The 25306-nt window shown below is 39.8% G+C and overlaps 1 protein-coding gene across 2 annotated transcripts in view; it reads right to left on the bottom strand.

The window, feature by feature from the left end:
- DNAJB6 (DnaJ heat shock protein family (Hsp40) member B6) overlaps positions 1-25306 on the bottom strand; it is a 65043-nt gene that overhangs the window by 27091 nt on the left and 12646 nt on the right. For both annotated transcript variants that reach the window (XM_077936753.1, XM_028750613.2), the window contains exons 4-8: positions 23894-23950; positions 21493-21603; positions 10877-11008; positions 8948-9089; positions 8259-8329 (exon numbers count right to left, since the gene is read on the bottom strand). In XM_077936753.1, the coding sequence (XP_077792879.1) occupies positions 8259-8329; positions 8948-9089; positions 10877-11008; positions 21493-21603; positions 23894-23950 (513 nt within the window). The remainder of the gene's footprint in view (positions 1-8258; positions 8330-8947; positions 9090-10876; positions 11009-21492; positions 21604-23893; positions 23951-25306) is intronic.

Here is a 25306-nt window from a genome sequence, read left to right as displayed (position 1 = left end):
ACAAAATCAGTAGCTGCTACTGATTTACCATTCTGTTTTCAATGCAGAAGGCTCAACCCAAGTTTTGTCACTACTTAGCATTCAAGGAATTCTTCCTGTATGTTTCAACAGGCTGTCATGTTCGACATTTGTTAATTCATATGACATCTGCAGTGATCCGTTAATTAGGCTGTGCCACCCATAATTCCGGAAAGTGCTCTCCCTTTCCCAGGGCACATGCCTCTCTGGGTCTCTCACTCTCAAGAAGGAAGAAGTGCATGTGTGACTCCCTGCCCCAGGCGGCGCCCTAGATTGTCCCAGGGGGTGTCTGTTTAGCACCTACTGACCTACATTGTTTGAATAATATGCTATTATTTTGAAGTGTCTTATCCTGGCCAGCTGCCATGAACAGGCCCAAACAGCAATTTAGGAATTTTTAAACACCACACCCAACAGTGAACTTTGATCGCCATCCAAAGTCTAATTACGTGACAGTCTAGTACCTTTTACCTTAGGTACACACATCAGAAATCTAAGTCGCTGGAGTGCTTTTGAGAGACTCCCACAACAGAAGATATGCTGCTTGGGAAGGCATTATTTGTGTATCCAACTGCAGCAATTTATGGGAGAAAACAGAGTTACCATGGATCTAATCTTATGTAAACGTTCTGGGACGACGCACATAATGAAAACACAGCTGAATGCCCTTTTAAGTACCAAGTGGAATTATGATTTGAGAGGCACATTAGGGCCTTTATTTTTCTCTAAGGAGGTGACTTAGATGAGGAAACCCTACAACCATGGATTCTGACCTTTGTCAACAGCTTTTGAAACCTGCGCGTTATAAAAAATACTCCAAATAAACTTCCCAAACAGAGAATGGTTTGCTCAGTACTTTTTACAAATTTGTGACTAATGGTTGCATGTCATACAGCAACGTAATGGTCCAGTCAGTACTAGAATGGACAATTTCTTCCTTTTTAAGCACTGCCTAGGAGCATTTTCTAATTTATATTTGTTTTCTCTGGTACATTCAGAATTATTGGGCTGCAGCCTAAGGCCAAATAAACTTTAAAATTTGATTTAACTTCTGTGGCTATCAGCTCTTGCCTAAGTTCAGCTCAAACTCTCTGATGGCTTGGTGTTTATAGTGGCTAACTAACTGGGTTAGTTTTTTTTGCTTACAAATGTCCCTTACATCCCGTAGAAATGCCAATGGTTAAGCAGTATACCAGAGCCTTAAATAAACAAATAAACCAGTCAACACCAAAAGTATGAGATGGAGCACATTCAAGTGTGTGCTGTAATGCATATGCCCCTTGTGCCTTGGTGTATTTTTCCTCTAGTGTACTGAGCTGGGGAGCCAGTGGTGAGGTAGCATGAAAGTAACAGATGTCAGTGCAGATGTGACTGTATGTCACAGGCAGTATCATGCACATATAGACGTCTTATCTAACAGCCACTGGCAGCCTTATCCTCTTGCAATCCCTTATTTTTCACCTGATCCTTCAAGAGAGCTACTATATTGAACACACAGTAGAAGGCTAGGAAAGATCTTTATCGAACATAGTGGGAAACCAGTGAGAGTAAACAACGCCAAGCTAAGTGAATCAATGATCTGGCTCAATATAAGGCAGTTCCAGGCATCAATATGGCCAGTGTGAGCAACCCAATGCACAGCCTTAGGATTAAAAGCTTCTTCAAAAACCTGAGTATGGTACAAATAAATTCGGAATTCTACAGCCAGCAAAATAGAAGCAAGGGCGTTTAAGAATGCAGTCTGCCCTGGACAACCTCAAAGCATATGCTGAATAGAGACTGTGACTCAAATTCTCTTTCAACCTGACCTTAATCATAAGTATGTAACTTAAAAAGTAACCTAAATATTCTGCTAGTGCAACTCAATGACAAGAAACATACATGAAGATGCTACCAAGCAACTCATTACGAAGAGTGAAGGAAGAAGAGAAGTTTCGTAGGGTCGACTGTCCGTCATTTGACATGTGAAATCTCATTACAAGCAAGCTCAACTCTGAGGCTCGGAAAAGCATTTTGTATAAAGAGCAAAGTAATTGTTATAGGGAAGCCAGATGGCAATGGTGCATCGTAAGTAAAAAGACTAATGCAGCCCTTACATTATAAAGAATGACAGTGACCATGATAAAGAAAGAGTTGAATCAGAGTTACTCCAGGTGGAGGACAGAAACCAAACAGCAGTCTCACATGCCACTGTACTACAGAAAATGAAATTAGTTTCGAATGCAGCTTATGATACATCATGGGAATCAGAACTGGGAGCAGAGAGATACCCAAACCCTGCTTGTATGGAGGACATTAGAATGAAAGTTTGGCAAAGTATCCACCAATAAGAACTGAGAATTAAGGCAAAGGCCTCATTGTCCTATATCACATCAGAACGAGGGCACAGGTTGTAAACTATATGCAATCACTAAGATACCCAACTGCAGCCTCATTTATCAATTTTCAACATATAGCATTTAAAAAAAACACTTTTGTAGATGAAGAAACTGAGGTTAAGTGACTCATCTAGTAACAACAGCTAAGCAAGAGCTATGCAGATTTTATGTTTGAGCATTTGGGTCTAATGTGAACCTACACATATGGTTAATGAAGACTCCAAAACATACTGGGACACAACACTATACAAGACATCAGACAAATGCCATTTGCATACAAACCAATATGTTTAGCCAGGCAGATGGGCAACAGAGAAAGCCCAGACATGAGAATGACATGTATAAGTCAATGTTTAAATCTTTCAAAATTAAATCAGACGTCTCAAAACACTCACATAAATTATACCTTTACAAAACACAACATTTTAAAGGGGACAGTTTAGCAATACCTTGTTGGAAAACAATCCCAAGGTACAAATGACAGCGTTCAATCTAGTAACTAGACAGAAGACAGGTTAAAACAATGTATTTAATAATAAACTTCACAATTTAGAAAATTTGGTATTAGCATGTCTCAGTATTGAATGCTTCAGCAACTGGGTCAAGTTTCAAACAAGGGGGGGGAATGTGTTTCATGTGTAAATGCAGAAGATTGCAGACCTTGTCACCTACACACAAATACAGCATGCATTTAGTGGCCCTTAGAAACAACTTTCCAGACTTACCAAGCTTTGAAAATAAAGGATGCCAAAGTTCTACAGAAAGTTATGATACAGCTACTTACCCACAGGATTTAAACATAGCACACATAGTAGGCTTGATTCAGACTTAGCTGCACATACACCCCACTGAAATTAACAGCACAAATAAAGTCATGCCTTTGTTCCATTGATTTCAAAGTGCAACAAAGTCTGGATCCAATAGATAAATTTCTCTTTCTCTGGTGGCAGCTGTAAAATGTAGCCCATCAGCTATTCTCAAGACTAGCTGATCAGCTACATCAGCCAGTCGCAGCTAGAAAAACCCACAAGTGACCAAGTCAAAACTATCATTCCGTAATATAATAGTGTGCCAATAGAGCAGAATCTGTAGTCAGGAAGTGCCATAGGTCAGTGGTAAAAAGCACACTGCTTGCATGCGGAATGTCCATGTTCTGCCACTCAGTGCGGACAACACTGAGGAAGAGGGACCAACACCCAACGTGTTAAAACAAGTAGGGTGGTAGGAATTAAGTATAGATCCATAACCTGCCCATTTGTTATCACTGTTGAATATTTCACCTCTAATTCCTTTTCCCATCCTACTCAATCACCCCCCTCTAATAACAATCTCAGCTGATGAGTGCTGACAGGGCTTTTTTTTTTAGCCAAAACATGAGTGCACTGAGAGCTATCAGTGGGTTCATGGGGCCCCCAAAACTTGCAGTAATTGAAAAAATATTTTTTGTGGGGAAAATCCACATGAGGACGCAGCATGTTCAGCAGTCACAGAATGCTGAGTGCTTATTAGGATAGGGGAGAACAAAGCCAGGGTGGCGGAAGAATGGAATACCCAGGAAGAGAACATGGCTGGTTGGAATACTTGTGAGTAATCCACACTGGAATAGTTTGCTGTAGGTCTCACTTCTTCCTTCTAATTGAGAACTCAGGTGGTTGAATGCTTTATCATTTAGGAAGAGAAACAGAGCCATACATAGACAGGGGGGTGGTTTTTACAGGAAACTTTCTAGGTGTGCAGAAATATACATACTTGGAAATGAAAGGGTTTTTTATTTTAAAGCTACTTTGACACGAACCTGTCACCTTACAGAATGCTAGTGGCAGATGAGTATATTGAGGGGGGCTCTAAATAAAGTGTTGGGCAGACTGTGGAAGTCTACAAATTAAATATATGTCAAAAGTAATTGGAACAAAAAATTCATGTCATTGAAAAAAGGAAAAAAATTAGGGCGAGTGGAAAATGGACTTGCTAAGCCCCTGACATTTTACACTGCATATTCCAGAAAATAAGGAATGGCACTGGTTTGGGGAGCTGCATAAGCAAAAACAATTACACAACTCAGAATAGGAAAATGGTATTGTATTGTACTCAAGATGTATGGCTGGAAAATTAATTACATCAATGAAGGTAGAGAAACAAAAAACCAAGTAATATAAATCAGAAGATGGCACAACAAAGATCCACTCTGAACCGCCAACTCTTCAGGAGTTGATCACTCATATAATGAACAATTGATAAAACAATTCTCAACTGAAAAATACGAAGCAGTCAAAACACTTCTTTGTCTACTAGTGTGCAGTCTTCTGATTTTTGATTTTTTTTTTGGTATCTTCAATGATGTAGATACATTAGATAGATAGATGATAGATGATAGATAGATAGATATAGACAGACCATGTTTATACTCTGGGTCTTGCAATTGTTCTTGCTTTGGCTTCTAAGGACCTTCATTTTTATTGTTCTTTATCTAGGGGAGGTGCATGCCATGAAGCCAACCCCCAGGAAAGTAAATGAGCACCTTTTACCCTTTCCAGACTGGTAACAGGTAAACTCATTTTTTTTTTTGTGGATGCATGGACTAACAGGTTTCTGTTGGGCTAAAAACAATACACTCAACCCCCAGGCAAGGTCTGGATTTATTCTCACAAATGCTAAGCAGTAAGGACCACATTTCGCCAGATCAAATTTAACACCTTGTACATACAGACAACACAAAGTGCAGCTTGGCTTGCAATACCAGAAAGGTTAGCAGCTAAGAGTTAGATATGACATCCAAATGACTAGCTGCTGCTAAATATGATGCAGCGCATTTGGAAGAGACAGAACTGCCAGGCAAGTGGTATACTGGGGCTGTGTGCATTCTATGATCAGATTGCGCAAGTACAAAAATCATCTAGCACGGAATTCAGCATCCTGAAAATCTCAGCTCTTGATAGGCTACAAAGTATGAGCGGCATGTCTGTCAGTGATGCAAATTACATGTTTTCTAATAATTCCCATGGGATTATGCCCCCACTTGAAGGTTGGTGGTGAAGGTTTTGCAGATAATGCATATGCTATATGCCTGGTGAAGTCTCATGAGATTTCAAGTGATACAGGAGACGGCTTCAAAATAAGCAAATATGTAAATTTAAATTGCAAGGCAGGATGCAGGATGTTGACAATTCTTGGCACACTTCTGATTTTCAGCCACAGTATATACACAGCCCCATGTTTGCCTGCATAGAACCATTCCAGCAAAAGCACCCATGTGGCAAGTTAAGCACATTGTGTTTTGAAATATGAAATAATGTACAGTATTCTACTTATTTTATCACCATAATATTGTTGTTGATGGGCTAGCCTTCTAACTCTTGTCAAGTTTTGCTCAACAATACAGTTTGATTCTAATTTAATAATAAGCTACAACTAGCACTGTCAATAGTTCTTAAACTGTGAATGTTGAGAAAGTACCAGGGGCTGATTCTTCAATGAAAGTAACCTATTAATGCTCTCCTTTAGCAATTTGGATGGAATTTATGAGGAGAGAAATGGAAAATGCACAAGGCAGCTAGTTTTTGTTTCAGTTAAAGGCTTCTGTTTATAGCAAGTGTGATTAGCCTTTCCTAACTTAATATCATTCACCCTCATCATTCTAGACTGATGTTTCCCAAAGAGAACAGAAATAGGAAATGAAATATAGATCATAATGGGTTACTGATTAATGAATTCTGTGTTAAAAATACATTTGACCTTTTCTCATTCCTTTGTCCCACATGCCCTAGAATGGCACTTGGCCAGGGGCACTGGGGAGGATGCAAAATGGTGGTCAGCCTGTCAACATGGCCATTGCTGCTGCCACTTTTGTAGCAGCAAGCGAGGGAGGCAGGACTCAGGGGAAAAGAAACTATGCTACAGCCACTGATAGTGGTGAGCTCTACATCCACAAGGAAAGTGCTGGAGAATTTCTTCTCCCAATGAAGTAGTTTGGTGAAATGGTCCCTTCCCCTCTTTAATAAGACAAGGACAGTCAATTTGGAGGACATGGCCCAAGATATATGAACATATGCCAACCACTGAGAGGTTTACATTAGGAAGGACCTTAAAAGGGTATGATCATAGAATCACAAAATTGTAGAGTTGGAAGGGACCCCAAGAGTCATCTAGTCCAATTCCCTGCAATGCAGGAATGATACTTTCTGTAATTGTAGGCAGGAAATCCAAAGCTAGACTTATGGTTAGTTTTAGAAATGGAGACAAAGTGCACTTGCACGTCCTAAATTAATAGGTACTGACTTTCTGCTGAAGTTATATAGCACGGTGGCTAACCTACAGTCCTCCAGATGTTATTGGACTACAACTCCCATCAGTCCCAGCCACCAGGAACAACAATGGGATGCGAACTGTAGTTCAACAACTTCCAGAAGGCTACAGGTTAGCCACCAGTAGGAAACAACTTCATTACAACTAATGATGATCTAAAGGTTTTAGAGCAAAGCTGCCCTGATAAAGGTTTACCTTCCTCTTTTTCTCCCACATTTCCAGTGTGATCTGTCTCGTAGCTTAATTTAAATAGGTTTCACTGGAGCCTAGTTTATACCAAATAAGGGACTCGCCCATGTACTTATCCAACTGAATGGCAGTCTAAAAAAATGCAACACTTAAACTGAAAAACAAATACATGTTTCTTATTTTGCTTTTTGCAGCCATCTACTGTTTCAGGGGGAAAACAAAAAGCATTGCTCACTGAAAAATAATGGTTAGAACTACATTTATGTCAGTTCACAAAAAATGAATTTAGGGGGTAATATCAATCTCCGATGTCCTGCTTGAGCAATGAGCTTTGTGCAAATGGAACTTAACTCTTGCTCTCCCCACACATTCTCAAAATCTGCTTCAAAAGGTGTGGCGAACTCTCTGGCACAGATGGGGGGGGGGGTTGCAGGCAGAGGAAAAAAACAATTGTTTCACATCCACTGGTGTGACATTTACCTAATCCAGAGAAATAAGACTTGTCTAGTTGAGAAAGTTGTGGTTAATTTTTTTAGTGGCACCTAATTCTTATATGGGGCAACGTTTGCAAGGAAGAAAGTCTGAAGTAAGCAGGAACTGAAAAGCAGAGTATAGTTAACATCCAAGTTACACAGGCGCACAAAAAAAGCTACAAATGTTACCCATGAAAGAATGCACCACAAACATCAGCATTTATTCATTTTTTAACGTTTTAGCAAAAATGACAAAGTACCCAAGCTCACTAGTTTTAACTTTTGTTAGCCTAGGCTTAAACATTACACATTTAGATGTCAAAACTGACTAAATTGCCAGCATTCATGCACAACTAGAAAACATCCTTAATTCGTTTAAACCAAAAATGCACCATCTGTAACATATTAACATTATTTCACTACTAAATATTGAAAGCTTGAAACTAAATCTGCCTCAGAAATGTTAAACTTCACAGTAGATTTAAACTACTAGTTGGCTCACATATCAAACAAACAAACAAAAAAATCAAAAAAGCAGGATTCATGCTAATGTTAGTGTACAATTTTGCCCTAGCGCTAATGCAGGGTAATTGTCCACCTAGAATCAGGTTTAATAAAAAGCAAAGTGCATACAGAAATTTACAACAATTTTAAGGACAAAAAATGGTCCTATTCATGTGGTCCCAGCAAATAAACGCAAAAGTCTGACAGTATCATGAGCTCCGATGAGCCGTTTATAAATACTTTAGATTACGTACAGTATAATGAAAAGAGTTCGTTTGAAATCTTCAAAAAAATGTTCCTGTTAATCCTCAAAGGGTGCTCGTTATAGCTTAACATTTCTGTTAAATGCGTGCGTTGAATTACTTGTTATCCAAGCGTAGCAGCTGCTCCTTACCATTTACTGTTAAAGACTTTAACTGGCCATCTTCTTCAACTTCTACTCTCTCTTGTCCATTCTCAACAATTCTGCAGGATAAAAATCCATTTAATAGTCTTTTCTGAAGTGTGTGTTTTTTTAAAAAAAAATAACAACAGCCAGTTGGCACATGGATATCTTGTCCATAAAGTGATTACCACTGATTGGCATCAAATAGCAGCAGCTAAACTGGAAAGTTTCATTTTATGCAAAAGCTTACAACAATTCTGACTGCTTATGCAAACTGAACCCCTTATGAAATCCTGAGCCACCATTTTAGCACAATTCCAATTTCAGCCAGATCCGACATCACAATTTCACATATTTATCACATCTCTAATCCACTAGGACTGGACATTTGGCACCTCAATCACAGGAATATTCAACTTATTCAAATACCACTAACACCACACTCAAAACTTGGGAAAATCAGAGGCATCAACCTGAAAACAGAGAACCTAAGCTTATTGGGAGCTGAGTGTGTCACTAATGTAAACAGAGTATATACACACTTTGAAGTTAATTCTGGCTAGTGAAAGCATTTGTTTCCTTCCTTGGGCAAGTAATAAAGAGAGAAGCAATATATTTCTATAATTCTATGTCTTTAAAAATCTATTAAGACTACAGATAACTAACCTACTGAAAAATGTGAATTTAGATCACTGTACCTCTTTGTAGTAATTTTTCTGCCATTAACTATTTTAGTTGAAGTCGATACAGATTTGAAGCTGCCCATCCCGGAGCCACCAAACGATGTGGAGGAGAATGAAGTAAGGCCCCCATGTCCCAGAGAACCAAATGAAGTAAAACCTGGTAAGGGAATCAAAGTGTCAGAACGTACTTGAACCAAGGCAAAAAAAGGAGTACATCTCACCCCCCAAAGGACCAACAGTTTTTCACTCCTGCTTTTTCCACAGATTAATAAACTCAGTAAAATTCAGAACTGATTTGTCAGGCCACTATGTGTAACCATGTCTATTAACTTCATATACCAGTTTATATGCGGTTGGAGGATGGATGGCGGCTAACAGATTGAGGTTGAATCCTGACAAGACAGAAGTACTGTTTTGGGGGGACAGGGGGCGGGCAGGTGTGGAGGATTCCCTGGTCCTGAATGGGGTAACTGTGCCCCTGAAGGACCAGGTGCGCAGCCTGGGAGTCATTTTGGACCCACAGCTGTCCATGGAGGCACAGGTCAAATCTGTATCCAGGGCAGCTGTTTACCAGCTCCATCTGGTACGTAGGCTGAGACCCTATCTGCCTGCGGACTGCCTTGCAAGAGTGGTGCATGCTCTGGTTATCTCCCGCTTGGACTACTGCAATACGCTCTACGTGGGGCTACCTTTGAAGGTGACCCGGAAACTACAACTAATCCAGAATGTGGCAGCTAGACTGGTGACTGGGAGTGGCCGCCGAGACCATATAACACCGGTCTTGAAAGACCTACATTGGCTCCCAGTACATTTCCGAGCACAATTCAAAGTGTTGGTGCTGGCCTTTAAAGCCCTAAACAGCCTCGGTCCCCCATCGTTCTACCCGGACACTGAGGTCCAACACCGAGGGCCTTCTGGCGGTTCCCTCACTGCAAGAAGCCAAGTTACAGGGAACCAGGCAGAGGGCCTTCTCGGTAGTGGCGCCCTCCCTGTGGAACGCCCTCCCACCAGATGTCAAAAAGAACAACAACTACCAGACTTTTAGAAGACATCTGAAGGCAGCCCTGTTTAGGGAGGCTTTTAAAGTATGATGTATCACAGTATTTTAATATTTCCTGGAAGCCGCCCAGAGTGGCTGGTGAAGCCCAGCCAGATGGGCGGGGTATAAATAATAAATTGTTGTTGTTGTTGTTGTTGTTGTTGTTGTTGTTGTTGTTGTATCCTGGTTCTAACAATTTTAAACAACCGCCAATCTCTTAAATTTGGCTGTAGTTTTTCCTCAGCTTTCGATGCTCCAACTCAAAATGAAGTTTGGGTCCTTGATATGATATTCTAATATAATGATACTAAGAAATTACATTAACAGTAAACCACATGATGTATTGCTTGTGAAAGTTAAAACTATGTGATTCACTGGTTTAAATCTATGCTGCAAACCTTTTGAAGAGCTGAAGACAGCATAATGACACATTTCCTAAAAGCTAGCTGGAATCCAAACTGTAATTTTATTTTTATGCTGTAAACCACCCTGTGCTCTTCAGAGGAAGGGTGGTATATTATTAGTATTAGTATTAGTATTACTAATAATAGATTACCCAATGTCACATGGAAAATCACTTTTGAAACTGATGAACTTTCCAGAAAACAAACTACAGGCGAGTTCAAATTCAAGCCTTTATGTGCATCTAAAATAGCTCTGGATTCAGCACTGTTTCCTTTTAGTTGTAGCTCAGGTGAAGGCAATCTGTGGTGCTCCAGAGGTTGCTATACTACAACTCCCACCAGCCTTGGGCAAGCACAGCCAATTTTCAGGGATGATGACTCCCAAATTTTCATGTCTTAACTAGTGGATCATCGAACGATCCTACCATTTACAGTTTAAACTTCGCTGTAATTGGGAAATTGTCTACATTCGCTGATTAAACTGAATTTAATTCACCTTACCCGTATCAAATGAAGAGAAACCACTCCCAAATGCAGGAAATCCACCAAAAGCGGAGAAAAAGGATCCACCACCTCTGTTCCTATTTCCACGTGGCCCTCGCCTATTGCCAAAGAAGTCATCAAAAGGATCTTCTGCAAAAAAAAATTAAAGTTTTAAGAATCATATACCAGCAAGCTTCAGTACTAAACACTCTAAGTAAGGTACAAAATTAGTGACTTTTAAAGTATTAAAGATAACCAAGCCAGTGCTTGCTGTCTACTTGCAATATAACACACTTTTAACAAACATTAGTTCTTGAACTGGCAGATACATAGAGCAGTCTCTGCTTTTCAGTGCAACCTTATGCATGTATACATAGAAGTATATCTCATTGTGTTCATGAAAGTCTGCACAGGCTTACAGCCTTTGTGATATTTTTCTCCCTATCGGAAGGGATGCAGCTGATTTTGTGGAAAGGTTCAATGTCACTGCAGGTAGTTCATTTTTAATTCATCATTGCCATTTAGTGAAATGCATTATATATTCAAAATCCTGAAAGTATAACTACTAAACTCTGTTAAAAGAGATGAATCTGGTTTTCTAGATTCACTTTAACGAAATATCTTAAAAGCCTTCACAAAGACTACAGATCATAAAAGAGTATTAGAAAACCCACAATGGATGTGCTTGAAGAAACCAAGCAAGAAAATTTCTGGCAATGTGAAGTTAAAGTAGTTGGCATTTGGAAAGCTCAATGGTGATTTTATATGTTGCATTATCTCTTTTTAAATTGAGGGCTAGTCTTTCCTCTAACTTAAATGGTCCATTATATCTGATTGTGAGCGTATATGAAATCTTTGAGTACTACCTGAATGCTAAAGTTATACTCCAAACACTTTACCATAGTCGGTACAAGTAAGTTGTATCAATATGCATGAAGTGTTTGAAGATGCATTAAGCAGACGTATGAACTATGAACATACTAGGAATGACAAACAGGAATTGATTATATACTGCTGTAACTTTTTTATTAAAAAACAAAAACCATTTTAGTAACACATGCACCCATTTTGATAGGGGAAGTATTTTCATGAAACTTTTGTAAAGTGGTGTTTTGAAGCTTATGTGTATGCTATGCTAAGTGGCATTATTTACTTATTTCATTTATATATCGCTTTTCTGCCAAAGCATCCAATGAAGCTTACCATTTTAAAATAATAAAACAAGCAAATGGTGTAAATTATATGCTTGTAGGTGCTTTGAGGTGTTTTTCTACAATCAAGTGGTATATAAATGTTGTGATGCAATAAATAAATAATTTGTAAAAAGTGAGTTTTCAGTCCTTGCAGATTTTTAAGAGGAACATATTATTATAAAATATGAACAAGGCCAAAGGGGGGGGGGGAACAGGTTAAGCAATGGAATTCAACAACTATATGAAGATGAATGGCTGAACACGGAAGGCTGGATCCAGACTACCTTAGCTGAATCAGAGTCCCACTGAAATTATGAAACATTAGGCAATGAGTTCAACAGGACTAACATGCAACCAACAATCTAGATCCTACCCAGAATGCATAGCATTTACATATGCACAACACCCAGGAACCTTTTGGCAGAGGAAAAAGTCCGTGTGCCAAGTCAAAAGTACCCTGTGGCACAGGAGAAACTCGTTGCTTCCACATGTATTATGTCACTCCAGTTAAAATGCAGTTTTCTGGTATCAGTAGCATCTCTTATTTTCCCAGCTTCAAAACTTATCTAAATCAAAGAGTGCCTGAGAAGAAGTTCCAAGCGGGATGCTTTATATCAGGGACGGCCAACTCCTAAGAGACTATGATCTACTCACAGAATAAAAAACTGGAAGTGATCTACTGGGGGGGGGGGTGTTCAGGTCAAAGTTGTTGTCTTCTGTTCTGGAGATTATGGAACAATGGAGGGCGGGCCGAGGCCCAATTTTGAGGAAAGGGAACCAGCGATCGACCTGGTGGACATCCCTGCATATATTATTGCCTGTTCACACATTATAAACGTAATGTATCTTACAAGGATACTTGTTTGAGCTCGTATGAAGTGTAGTCAATGTTTGCAGGAATCATGAACATTCACTAGTCAGGGAGCCTAATGTGGCTGCAGCTGTGAAAACATGACAGCTTTGCTGACAGCATACAAAATAGGCCTTAGGGAGGCATTCCTGAAATTTGCAACTTGAAACATACTTACTAGAATTTAATTTATATACCTAGAATCAGATACATAATCTCATAGGCATCCAATTATTTGGGCTTAAGTGACATCATTTTACAGCATGGGGAACATGTGCTCCATCCCCTTCAGAAGGGGAGCAAGATGGATAAAAACTTGGGACCATTAAGCTTTTGGGGTGATATACGTTCAATACCATCTGTCTGTCTTGGGTGTATATTAAATTTTTGTTCAAGGGAGTTTTCTCTGGTAGCTCTTTCTCTTCAACCTAATTTGACAATGGCAACAAAGCAAAAAAACACTCTCTGATAGGTCACTCATTCCCCTACTTCTAAAATCATACATCAGTTCAAAAGAGGAGGAAGAACAACTTGTTCATGAGTGAAAACCAGCCATACAAAATATGGAACATATCTAGAATTAGTTGTCAAATTAAGTGAATTTGTTTTTAATTACTCCTGTTATTACTGCCTCCCATGGGAGTAAAATCCATATAACTATCTGCTGTGAGGAAGAAGTACCGTATTTTTCGCTCTATAACACGCACCCGACCATAACACGCACATAGTTTTTAGAGGAGGAAAACAAGGGAAAAAAAATATTATAAATGAAACAGTGGATGTATGATTTTTGTGGTTCATGCTGTGGCCACAGACATGTGATCTGACGGTGAGTTTGGGGTAGCCCAATGCAAAAATCCTGAGGATCCATGTGGATCCATGCTTTGTAACCACGTTTTTGCACCACTGTGGCCCCAGGCAACAGTGGGTGCATGATTCTTTTGGTGCAAGCTGTAGCCATGGACATGCTATGTGATCTGATGATGAATTTGGGGTGACCCAGTGCAAAAATCCTGAGGATCCATGTGGATCCGTGCTTTGTAACCACGTTTTAAGTGGGGAGAGAAGGAAAAGCACTCAAGGGACAAGGAACACGCATGGGGTGGGTGGAGAAGGATGCTGTTAATAATGCAGAAGAGGAGAAGGCTCCTCTCCTCTCCCACTTTGCTCCTTTAAAGCAAGCAGGCTCTCTGTCCCTCTCTCCTCCCCACTCAGCGGCTCTTCTCCCGCTTTGCTGTTTCAAAGCAAGCCACGGAGGAGGGAAGGAAGGGGGACCATGGATCCTCTGCTCACGACTGCAGCAGATCCCCCCCCCCCCCGGCCACCCATAGGCATTCGCTCCATAACACGCACAGACATTTCCCCTTACTTTCTAGGAGGAAAAAAGTGAGTGTTATGGTGCAAAAAATACGGTACTTTCTTTCACTTGTCCTCAATCTTCGAATTTCAGATTCCTTGGACATCCATGATTTCTAGTGTGGTGAGGGAGAAAAAAATTCCCCTATTCACTTTCTTCATGCCAGGCATAATTTTATCAACTTCTATTGTGTCACCTCTTATTCACCTTTCTCTAAACTAAAAAGTCCCAAACACTGCAATCTTTCTTCACAGGGGAGTTGCCCAACCCTCATTTTGGAGGCCCTTTTCCAACTTTACAGTGTCCTTTTTGAGGTGCAGCAACCCAAACTGTAGTGTTTTCCAAATGCAGTTGCATCATAGATATGTATAATGGTTCTAGGTGTTCAACCACTTTTGTACTATTGGTAAAACAATGGTGTCTGTTGCTGCTACACAATTCACTTGGTTGTTAATCACACTAATTAATCTGACCAACATCTTTCCAATAGGGCTTAACAGTACATCTGTAAATCAAACAAGCCCATCGCCTTCAAGCTCCCATACTGCTAATTCTTATCTTCGTAAATGTCCAAATTGAAAAATGGAGGTGAAAGCTGCAAAAAAAATCTCTTCTGCTGGATAAGCCTGAGGCTAAGTCAACAGCAACATGGGCAAAAGAATTAACAGTGGCCTTCAGTTGCAACTGTTTAAGATTTTGCCCAGAATCTTGAATCCACTTAACTCTCAAATAATCCATATTGGGTGGTATTTAACATAAATGCACTGAAGTTAATGGACACAACCAACTTAAGTTTAGTAATTTCAGTGGCTCTACTCTGAATAGGACTTATAACCCATTAGGTTCAAAACTACCAAAATGTATTTGCAGGGCACTGCGGCTGGCTTAGAAAGACACAGAACCCTAAAGAGACCACGGCACCAAGTAAACCTAATCAAATTTCCAAGAAAACAATACAGTGGACCCTCCGGATACCAATTCCCATCATCCCTGACCACTGGTCCGGTTAGCTAGGGATGATGGGAATTGCAGTCCCAAACACCTGGAGGGTCAGAGTTTGCCTATGCCTGATCTAGACCAACTAACTGCAATGGAGACGTACCGTATTTTTCCCTCTATAACACGCAGATTTTTTTCTTCTAAAAAGGAAGGGGAAATGTCTGTGCGTGTTATAGAGCGAATGTGTGGTCCCTGGAGCAGAAAAATCAGGCAAAAATCAAACCGCGCTTCACGGAGAAGGGAAACCTGAAAAGAGGAAGCGGCTGCTTTCCTGCATTCTGCCTCAGGGTCTTACTGCCCACCCTCCTCTGTTTCGTTGCTGTGTTTGCTGTGTTTGCTGAAACGGAACAAAGAGCAGGGAAAGCCCCTCCCCTCCAGGCAAGCAGAGGGGAAAGTGTCGTCTCTGTGCTCCGTCTCTGTTCTCCGGTACTGCTGGGGGAGAGGGAGAGAGGGGGGGAGGGAGAGAGAGGGGGGGAGAGAGAGAGAGAGGGAGGGAGGGAGGGGAGAGAGAGAGAGAAAGAGAGAGAGAGAGAGATGGATGGCTGGCTTGGATGGGGGGAAACTTTTGCCTTTCTTTCCTCCCTTCCGTTAAGTCCCTCTCCTGCATTCTTAGCCAGCTGCTTCTCTGCACACCCCTCTCATGTCCCTTCTTTGTTTTTCCTTCGCTCCCCACTTAAAATGTGGTTACAAAGCATAGATCCACACGGATCCTCAGGATCTTTGCTTTGGGTCACCCCAAATTCACCATCAGATCACATAGCATGTCCATGGCTACAGCCTGCACCAAAAAAATCACGCACCCACAGTTGCCTGGGGCTGCAATGGTGCAAAAATGTGGTTACAAAGCATGGATCCACATGGATCCTCAGGATTTTTGCATTGGGTCACCCCAAATTCACCATCAGATCACATGTCTGTGGCCACAGCATGAAGCACAAAAATGATACATCCACTGTTTCATTCAGAATGTTTTTCCCCTTGGTTTCCTCCTCTAAAAACGATGTGCGTGTTATGGTCAGGTGCGTGTTATAGAGCGAAAAATACAGTAATTCCACATAGCACACATTTTTCCCTAGAGGATTTATTCTGGATAAATCAAGTTAAATATTTTCTTGTAAAGTTGTATGCATATGGAAATAAGGGTCAATGAAAAATGAGTTGGAGTAGCCCCCCGACCCTTTGACTGCAATTATATTAGGGGTATGCACATATATGAGTGTTTGTGCATACAGTGGTACCTTGGGTTAAGTACTTAATTTGTTCCGGAGGTCCGTACTTAACCTGAAACTGTTCTTAACCTGAAGCACCACTTTAGCTAATGGGGCCTCCTGCTGCCGCCGTGCCGCCAGAGCACAATTTCTGTTCTCATCCTGAAGCAAAGTTCTTAACCTGAAGCACTATTTCTGGATTAGCGGAGTCTGTAACCTGAAGCGTATGTAACCTGAAGCATATGTAACCCAAGGTACCACTGTACTGCTAAAAGGCATAGCACACGTCATGTGCTATCATCATAAAGGGTAACAATGTTAGCAAAACTATCTTATACATGAAAACAAGCATTAGTGCTTTAGTAGGATGTTTTCCAAATGAGACAAAAAGCTTGGAAAGATTGTTCATGTATTAAAACTTGAGAACACATCCCTTTTCAGCTGAATGCACTATCAGGTAAACCACTAATGCAACAGTCTTAATTATTCCTGCTAAAGTGATTTGACTCACTAGCAAACTATGAAGGTCACTTGTGTAAACATGAACAATATTATATTACTGCCCACTATTATGCATCTATATATAACCAAGTTTTCTTTCGCTTTTTTCTTTTAAGTTACCTGGTCATTTGCTTAAAACACACTGTCACACACAACCCTATAGGATTATGAATGTAAAGTGGAAGGAGACCTGAAGCTACCCCTATTCTGTTCATATTAAAATTACTGTAGTTGGGCGAGACTCAAGCCTTCAATTCCAGAGGAACACCAAATTACCTTCTCTTACCATTCAGCAACACTGAGCTCTTGGGAAAAGTGTACTTCATCCCATTCAGTTCTAGCTCTGTATGCCTTTGCATCAACATACTTAATTCACCAGGTATTCTTTTCCATTCAAGTTATTTGATCTCATCTGTCTACATGCCTAGCAGCTAGTGTGATAGTGCTCCAAATATCATATACATGATTTGTAGAAAAACTAAAATGTAGAGTAGAACAGAGTTTAAACCTTAACTTGCACATAACTTTAACCTTTGTTTTGTGCTTGTTTCTGTGAGACGCTCAAGTTACGCAGGTCAGCATGTCCTAAAATCCAAATCCAAAATAACTCTGATTTTGACATGTGTTGAAGTATCCCACTCTACAATGATAATCCTTAATCTTAATGTGAAAACTTTTTGTAAACACTAAATATATGCAATGCAGAACTATGCCGTCACAACAAGATGCTTAGGAAATTATCTCTTCCCCTGTCCGCAGATCCCACCAACTGCAGATACCATGCAACTATATACTGAAGCAGGCAATACCTTATCTTAAGTGAGTTATCCATTTGCAAATCTCTCACTGTCCTTCCAGTAACAGTTAGTAGAGGAATAAGACAGTTTCCACTGAATGGGATGCACTGAATTGACAGATAACATGAAGATCACTGGCTTAGCTGATAGCAATCAGCATGTTTGTCCTTTTTAACCTCACCTACCACATGTTCATTTTGAGCCAACTTGTTTTATTTCTATGGCAATGCTTCTGAAAAGTTCACCTGTGTATGCTCTGTAATGCAGTAGGGCTAAAATGGACAGCGATTAAGGTGTGTGAGAGAAAGCAAATGCACAAATAATGCTTTGCATTGATATGGGCCTCACACAATGTGAACAGGAGTGTGTGAATCTGAACTTGTGATAAGGTTGCTCTCTGTAGAGCATGGCAAATGTACAAGGTTGGCACAACTTAAACATGACAGTAAACCCTCCAGGATATAATTTGGTGACCCTGGAGCAAGCCTGATAGCAAGCCTTCTGAAAGGCATTCAGACATATCTTGAGTTCACCCACATCTGACCTAAAGATTAACACATGCAAATTTAATTGCCAAGCACAGGATACTCAACTCCTCTATGAGAGCCATCTACACAATGATAAGGTGATTTGAAGGCAGATAGCAGACAGATGGCCAGAGTCAGATAAATGGCTCACTATCAAAGTTGGTTAAACAAACAAGATGGCCAGTTTTCAGTCCTCTTCTGGCTAGGATGGGCAAGGTGAGAAATGGGCAGGAACTCTGAGGGAAAGACAGAAATTCCTTATCCCAAAGCCCGCCCTACTAGGAGACATTGGCTACCTGCTTAATTTGTAACTTTGCTGTCTTAAGCAGCATTTACTTACTCTGCCGCTCCTATGTCATATAATAAGCCAAACTTTCTTTATTCCTGTGTGAGAGTTTCTTGTGGGTATAAGGTTACGTTAACACACATCCATAACATGGGCTGCACACATGTGAATCCAGGCACTTGTTACAACAGTATCAAGAAACTTCCATATCACAGAAAAGATACAATATTGATGTTTGGAGAAAGAATATGTGTTGACCACAAAAATGTGCTACTTTGTTCGCAACAGAAACATACTGGTGATCTGCTTAATAAGGCAACAAAATAGATTAATTAGGTGTCAAGTGTATAGACAACTCTCCCCACCAAAATCCAACTGTGTAGAAAGATACTCTTCAATATGGTTAGAGCTATTTTGTCCTCAAAGGAAACAAGCTTTGCAATTAAACCAAGGTAGCTGAAAATCTGCTCATCTGTTAACACCCCTTCAGTACAATTATGAAATACTTGTAAAACCAAGCAGGAGCAATTTCAGCAACCATTTTTAAGGGGATACAATTTGATTACAACTTCTTTGATTTGAACACATTTATGTACAATCCCTCAGACTGCTTGAATGAGACCACCACGAAGTAATTTCATTCATTAATGTTGATCTATTTGTGCCGCTCTATTAACATCTCAAAGGAAAAATAATTAATTTTACAGTACTTCAACACAGAAGGCCAATTCGTTATTAAGGCTAATGGATATTATTCTACACTGCTTTGAAGGGGTCCCCAAACAGAGGCACTTCTCGAAATCTAAGAAACTGTGCACCACAAAATACTCATTTCACAGGAGAAAAACTGGCTATGCTTAGAACTACTAACAAATACAAACAGCACGGACAAAAAAAGGAGGCAACATCTCCTCAAATATAGGCACAACACCCTCCCAAACAACTTTTAAAAAAAAACCCTAGCTAAACACCTCCATGGTTACAAAAAAAGGCAGAACTCAATTTCAAAAATGAAATTGGGAGGGGCAAAGGGCTATAATAGGCACCATAAGCCTATATAATGTACAAAGCCATCTACATAAAAGCAAGCATTCAGGATCTGCTAAATATTCTGAGCATTCCCAAACCTTGTAAGAGCTTGAAGTATTGTACTGTATTCAAACCAAACTATTACTAAATTACTTTGTACTCCACAACTAAGCACCCTCAGATAAGTAAAGAGACATTTTAGATAAATAATTTATTAATTTTAATGTTTCCTGTCAGTAGAATTCCTCCAACTCTGATCCTATACTTATTTCTTCTTCCAGCTCCTCCAAGGTTATACTGCTAGGCTCTTCTGTCCACTCTTCTGACACTAAACTCACTTCCTCCTCAAATGACTCTTCTGCTACTCCTTCAGAGTCCTCCTCCTCCACTAGTAGTTCTTCCAACTCAATAGATCCTTCATCATATTCTTCAAAGACCTCAATAAAATCTTCACAATATTCTTCATAAAGCTCTTCCTCTAGCACTTCCTCCAGCTCCTCTGCCACTTCTATTGACTCATAACTACACTCATCCTCCAGCTCCTCTATAGACCTTTCTTCTGATCCTTCATTAGACTCCTCTGGCAGCCAAGTGATAATCATTGAGTAGGTATCTACAAAAAGTACCAATTGCAGTTAAGTCAATTCATTAATTTGTTATTCAATATTTTGAGTTGCAATACCTTAATTTATGAATTAAATGAACTTTTACATGTGAAGCCTCATAACTTTAAACAGTTATGTAATACTAAGCTTTGACAAGTGAAACTCTTTTCATAGACCAAGAGTCTCCTGCTCTGACGACTGAACTACCCTAGCTGACCAATGAATGATAAATTATATACTATAGTTCAGTGATCAATTGTCACACTGGTGTATCTCAATGAAGGTAGCAGTTTAAGAGCTTTATTCAAGCTGATTTCTGTCACTTGCTAGTAAAGATACAGAAGTTACCCACTCTATTTTTTTGGAATAACGCTAAAGACATTAAATATGCCCTGCTTACAAGGAATGCAATTTTAACTCTGTCACCCCTATGATTCAGACACTTCTACCACATGCGTATTCTAGCTGGTCATTAAGGTGCCACCTCAGAGAAAAAGCGGCCAGCTCGTTCAGAAGCACCTTGCTAGCCAATTTTCCATACACTTTCCCATACCATCAAAGCACACTCTACCCAAGCAGGGGTGCCAACTAGATTGCATTAACCCGTCTTGCACTTTTCAAAGAATCCACCATCACCAAGCAGTGTTTACAACAAGCCTGCCCCCCCGCCCCACAATATTTAGAACGCAATATATAAATTTAGCTATACAGAATCCTATTTACTACTACCCATGTCACCTCAAGACAAAAGAAATAAAAGGGTTCAGGCTGGTTTACAGCAGAGGTAACTAGCTCCATAAGACCTCAGAATGTATACGAATAAGTAAGTCAATTTCAAAGGGGAAAGCTTGAAAGCAAATCACTGCTGTAGCTGCAGTGCTACCAACAAGAACGTAACATAATAAAACCTTGCTGGATTAGGCCGGTGCCCTATCTAGTCCAGCATCTCACAGTGGCCAACCAAATGCCTATGGGAGACCCACAAGAAGGCTCTGCACACAGTGACACTCTCCCCTCCTATGGTTTTCCATGCAGACTGTTGCCTATTTAACAAATTCACAGTAGCCCTGAAATATCCAATTAAAGGTACAAAGTCAGACTCTGTGTATACTAAAGCTATCCTTTTGTCAACACCAACAGTAAGTATAAAAGGTGCAGATTTTATTACCACACCCTTATTGGGATCCATACATGAAAAAAATGCAGCATATTTATTACCAACATATGTGTTTCAACATTTTGCATATCCATATTTCCAAAAATGTCAATGTTGTATACTCACCAAAGAAATCAAATGAGAATGGGTCTCTTCCACCAAAGAATTCCCTGAAGACATCTTCCGGATTCCGGAATGTAAAACCATATTCAAATGGACTGTCAAAATGAGTTCCACCTGCAACAAGAGAGCACTCAATATCACAGCAGTTCTTCAGGATCCTAACACATCTAAATCTCTTAACATTTGCAACTTATTTTCATTTATACTGTTCTCAGTAATGGTTCAGTATGACAAACCTGTCAAAGTTATTATTTTTCTTGAGGCATATTGACAATTTTACTACAATCATAAGAACTGCAACCAAAGATTCCCAGATCAGGAAATCCATGCTTTAAAGCTCCCCATATCCTCAACACACATTTTGGACTATAAACTGAGCTCATTTCTAAGGTATTTAAAGTTGTGTTAAGAGGACTAGAATATTCTTTTTTAAACGTTATGACAAAGATTTTCCGCAAAGTCTGAGTCATTGTGTGAATTAGCAATGACAAATTCATTAGCATGCCATTTCTTACATTTTCAACCTACTTCCTCCATGGAAGCATATATAGTTCTTCCTTATTATCATCAAGCTCACCCTTAACTAAACTAAGGGGTAGCAAGCCAAGGTCACTCAGTGAACTTCCAGCTGAGTAGTGATTTGAAGCTCGATCTCCACTGTCATACTCCAATACAGTAATTACAACACCGCGGGCTCATACTGTTCATCTGGGCTTTACTAGACCTGCATAGGGACGCGGGTGGCGCTGTGGGTAAAACCTCAGTGCCTAGGACTTGCTGATCGTATGGTCAGCGGTTCGAATCCCCGCAGCGGGGTGAGCTCCCGTCGTTCGGTCCCAGCTCCTGCCCACCTAGCAGTTCGAAAGCACTCTTAAGTGCAAGTAGATAAATAGGTACCGCTTTATAGCGGGAAGGGAAACGGCGTTTCTGTGTGCTGCGCTGGTGCTGGCTCGCCAGCTGCAGCTTCGTCACGCTGGCCACGTGACCCGGAAGTGTCTTCGGACGGCGCCGGCTCACGGCCTATAGAGCGAGATGAGCACGCAACCCTAGAGTCGGACACGACTGGCCCATACGGGCAGGGGTACCTTTACCTTTAGACCTGCATACCCAGCAATCCGCACAATGTACAGCAGTCATGACACATTAAGATGGGTGACAGAATGTCGTGTGTCATTTTTGTGCAAGCTGCTTGGCCTTTGTGCAAACATTTGCTGCTTTAAGTTAAATTTACTGTGACTCTGGCATCATGATAAGAATCACAGCAAACAGCTATGAAGCCAAAGAAAAGGGTGCCAAGTATTTTGACAGGCCAGTACTTGAATGTGCCAGACTGCCTTGCGTGGAAAACCAGTGATAAAGCAGGGTTCCCAGTTACTCTCTTCACCCTTCCCAGATTATGGTAAATTCATAGCTTGCGTTTTAAGTAGGTCTGACCACACCGAACAATAAAATAAATGGGAAAGCCCGCCCCATTGTTCAGTTCCTGATCAATATAAAATGTATATTCCTTCTATTTTTTTTAGTTAGTTCTTAGTTCTTCACCCAGCTGAAGACCACAAAGGCCTTCTGCCTTGGATTGGTAACTGAGAATTTTATTGATCTAATTATCTATCTATCTATCTATCTATCTATCTATCTATCATCATCTGGCTCTTCCTATCAAAGGAGCTCAGGTTGGCAAATATGCTGTGGAACTACCGTATTTTTCGCTCTATAAGACGCACCAGACCACAAGACGCACCTAGTTTTTGGAGGAGGAAAACAAGAAGAAAAAAATTCTTATAGAGCAAAAAATACGGTATTTCACATCCAGATGGGCTGCAGGGAGTTATGAGAAGAGCATATTACCTACTCATATTGATCACTTTTCTTAACCACAGAATCGTAGAGTTGGAAAGGACCACGTGGTCATCCAGTCTAACCCCCTGCAATGCTTGAACTGACGAATTGAGATTAAGAGTCTCATGCTACTTATGAGTTCATCCCATTCATTAGTTAATGCAAATTAAATCAAATTCCTCTGTTGGGTTAGATTTCATCATATATAAGTTGTTTGATTTTCACATATTTTATCTCATGCAACTTACTTTATTTCCCATCAATTTTGCCACAGCAACATTCCATTAAACTTTGTACAACAATATAGTGGGTGATTCATTCCAGTTGCAATCTTGATTCTGTGGTTTAAACCCCCTGTTCCATTGTGTTGCTGCCGAACAAATTTGAATGTTGACTGGGGGATCCAATGAGTGTTAGTAAATTTGCCAGAATTCAGTATGGTAAGCACTGGTGGTATTCACTGGATCTCCAAATTAACCTGTTTGTATTAGCATGGCAGAAACATCTTTAGCTAGAAAGTTATTCATAGCATTAAAATAGGAGAAAGCATTAAATTCCTACGTACCTCCTCCTCCATTTAAGCCTTCTTTTCCATATTTGTCATAGATATCACGTTTTTTAGCTATGAAGAACAGAGAATAGATAAGAAATAGATCACTTTGATATGAAAGTAATGAAACATGGAAAAATATATTAAGGTTAAATGTTAAGAATACATTCTATTTTAAATCATTATAACGAAAGGATCAAAATGTGTAATAAAATGGCCTCAATATGTAAGCTATGCATATAAAACTAGTTACATTATTTTGACGCAGCTATATGTAACAGTAATCATCCAAATAAAATAAAAAGCAGAGGCATATTCATTACTTAGTATGAATTTTTAATGGTGTTCAAGTTCAAGCTGCTAACTGACAAGGCCCCCATATCTATTATTCAGCCATGAAGCAAAAAGTATTCTTCTTTTTTGCTACAAATTGCAACTAAATGCATTCAAAATCTATAAATTAACCACATGTATTTGTGTTGCAAAAAAAAATACAATCCAGAAACTTCAGGAAATTTCCAAATAAAAAAACCTGTTTGCTATAACTTTGACGAATCTCTCAAACCAAGCACTACTGGAATCAACAGCAGCATTAATAGGCTGTCCTTTTTAAGCATAACCATGTAAGAAAATTCATCATAATAGAAAAGCTCAAAAAACCCCAGACATGTCAATTATTTAAAAATAGAAAGCATAAAAACTAGTAATATTAAAACGGTTTCAAAACAGTTTAATTATTTGAAACCTGAAGCATTAAAAAAGGTCAATTTAACAAGCCAATTCAAAATAAGTAGACTTTAAAAACCCATTAAAAAACTTGCAGTACTCCTCTGTGGGGAGAGAGTGCCATAATCTTATTATTGCTAATAAACTTGATGGCTTATTAATCTCGCAAATCAAAAGCTGGTATGCTACACTATGAGAGGATCCAGTTATTGGGTCCAGACATTTCCCTAAATATAAAACATATTTTGCAGAGAACAAAGCAGTTTTATCCGTGATACAGAATGAATGCTAAGCCTTGGTGTTTGCTTTTGTTAAATAGTGTGACCAACTTATGTCCAATATAAGCTTTGTTCTATAGTTAATAATATAATCCCACTCAATATACTAACAGATAAGAGCACACAGAACACAAACCCTTGTTTGTCCCTTCTTTTAAAAAAAAAGTAGTTGAGAGCATTCCTTGTAAAAAAAAAACCTCCTCTGCAACAAACAGCACAGACAGCCACAGCCAGTTCTTTGGCAAGAAATAAAAGTTGTGTAACATGTTTCACTGCTAGCTCAGATTAGCAGCAGCTTTTGCTTTGGCGAGTAGTATGGTCTCATCCCAACTGGGAAGGTAAGCTGTAAAATTCCAGCACAGAGTTATTTTGATGGCAATCAATTCTAAAAATAAGTTTTACTTCCCAAACTGCAAAGTTAAGG

The sequence above is a fragment of the Podarcis muralis genome, chromosome 12, assembly GCF_964188315.1.
Source record: "Podarcis muralis chromosome 12, rPodMur119.hap1.1, whole genome shotgun sequence".
NCBI classification, from domain to species: domain Eukaryota; kingdom Metazoa; phylum Chordata; class Lepidosauria; order Squamata; family Lacertidae; genus Podarcis; species Podarcis muralis.
This window is presented reverse-complemented; position numbering and strand designations above follow the sequence as displayed.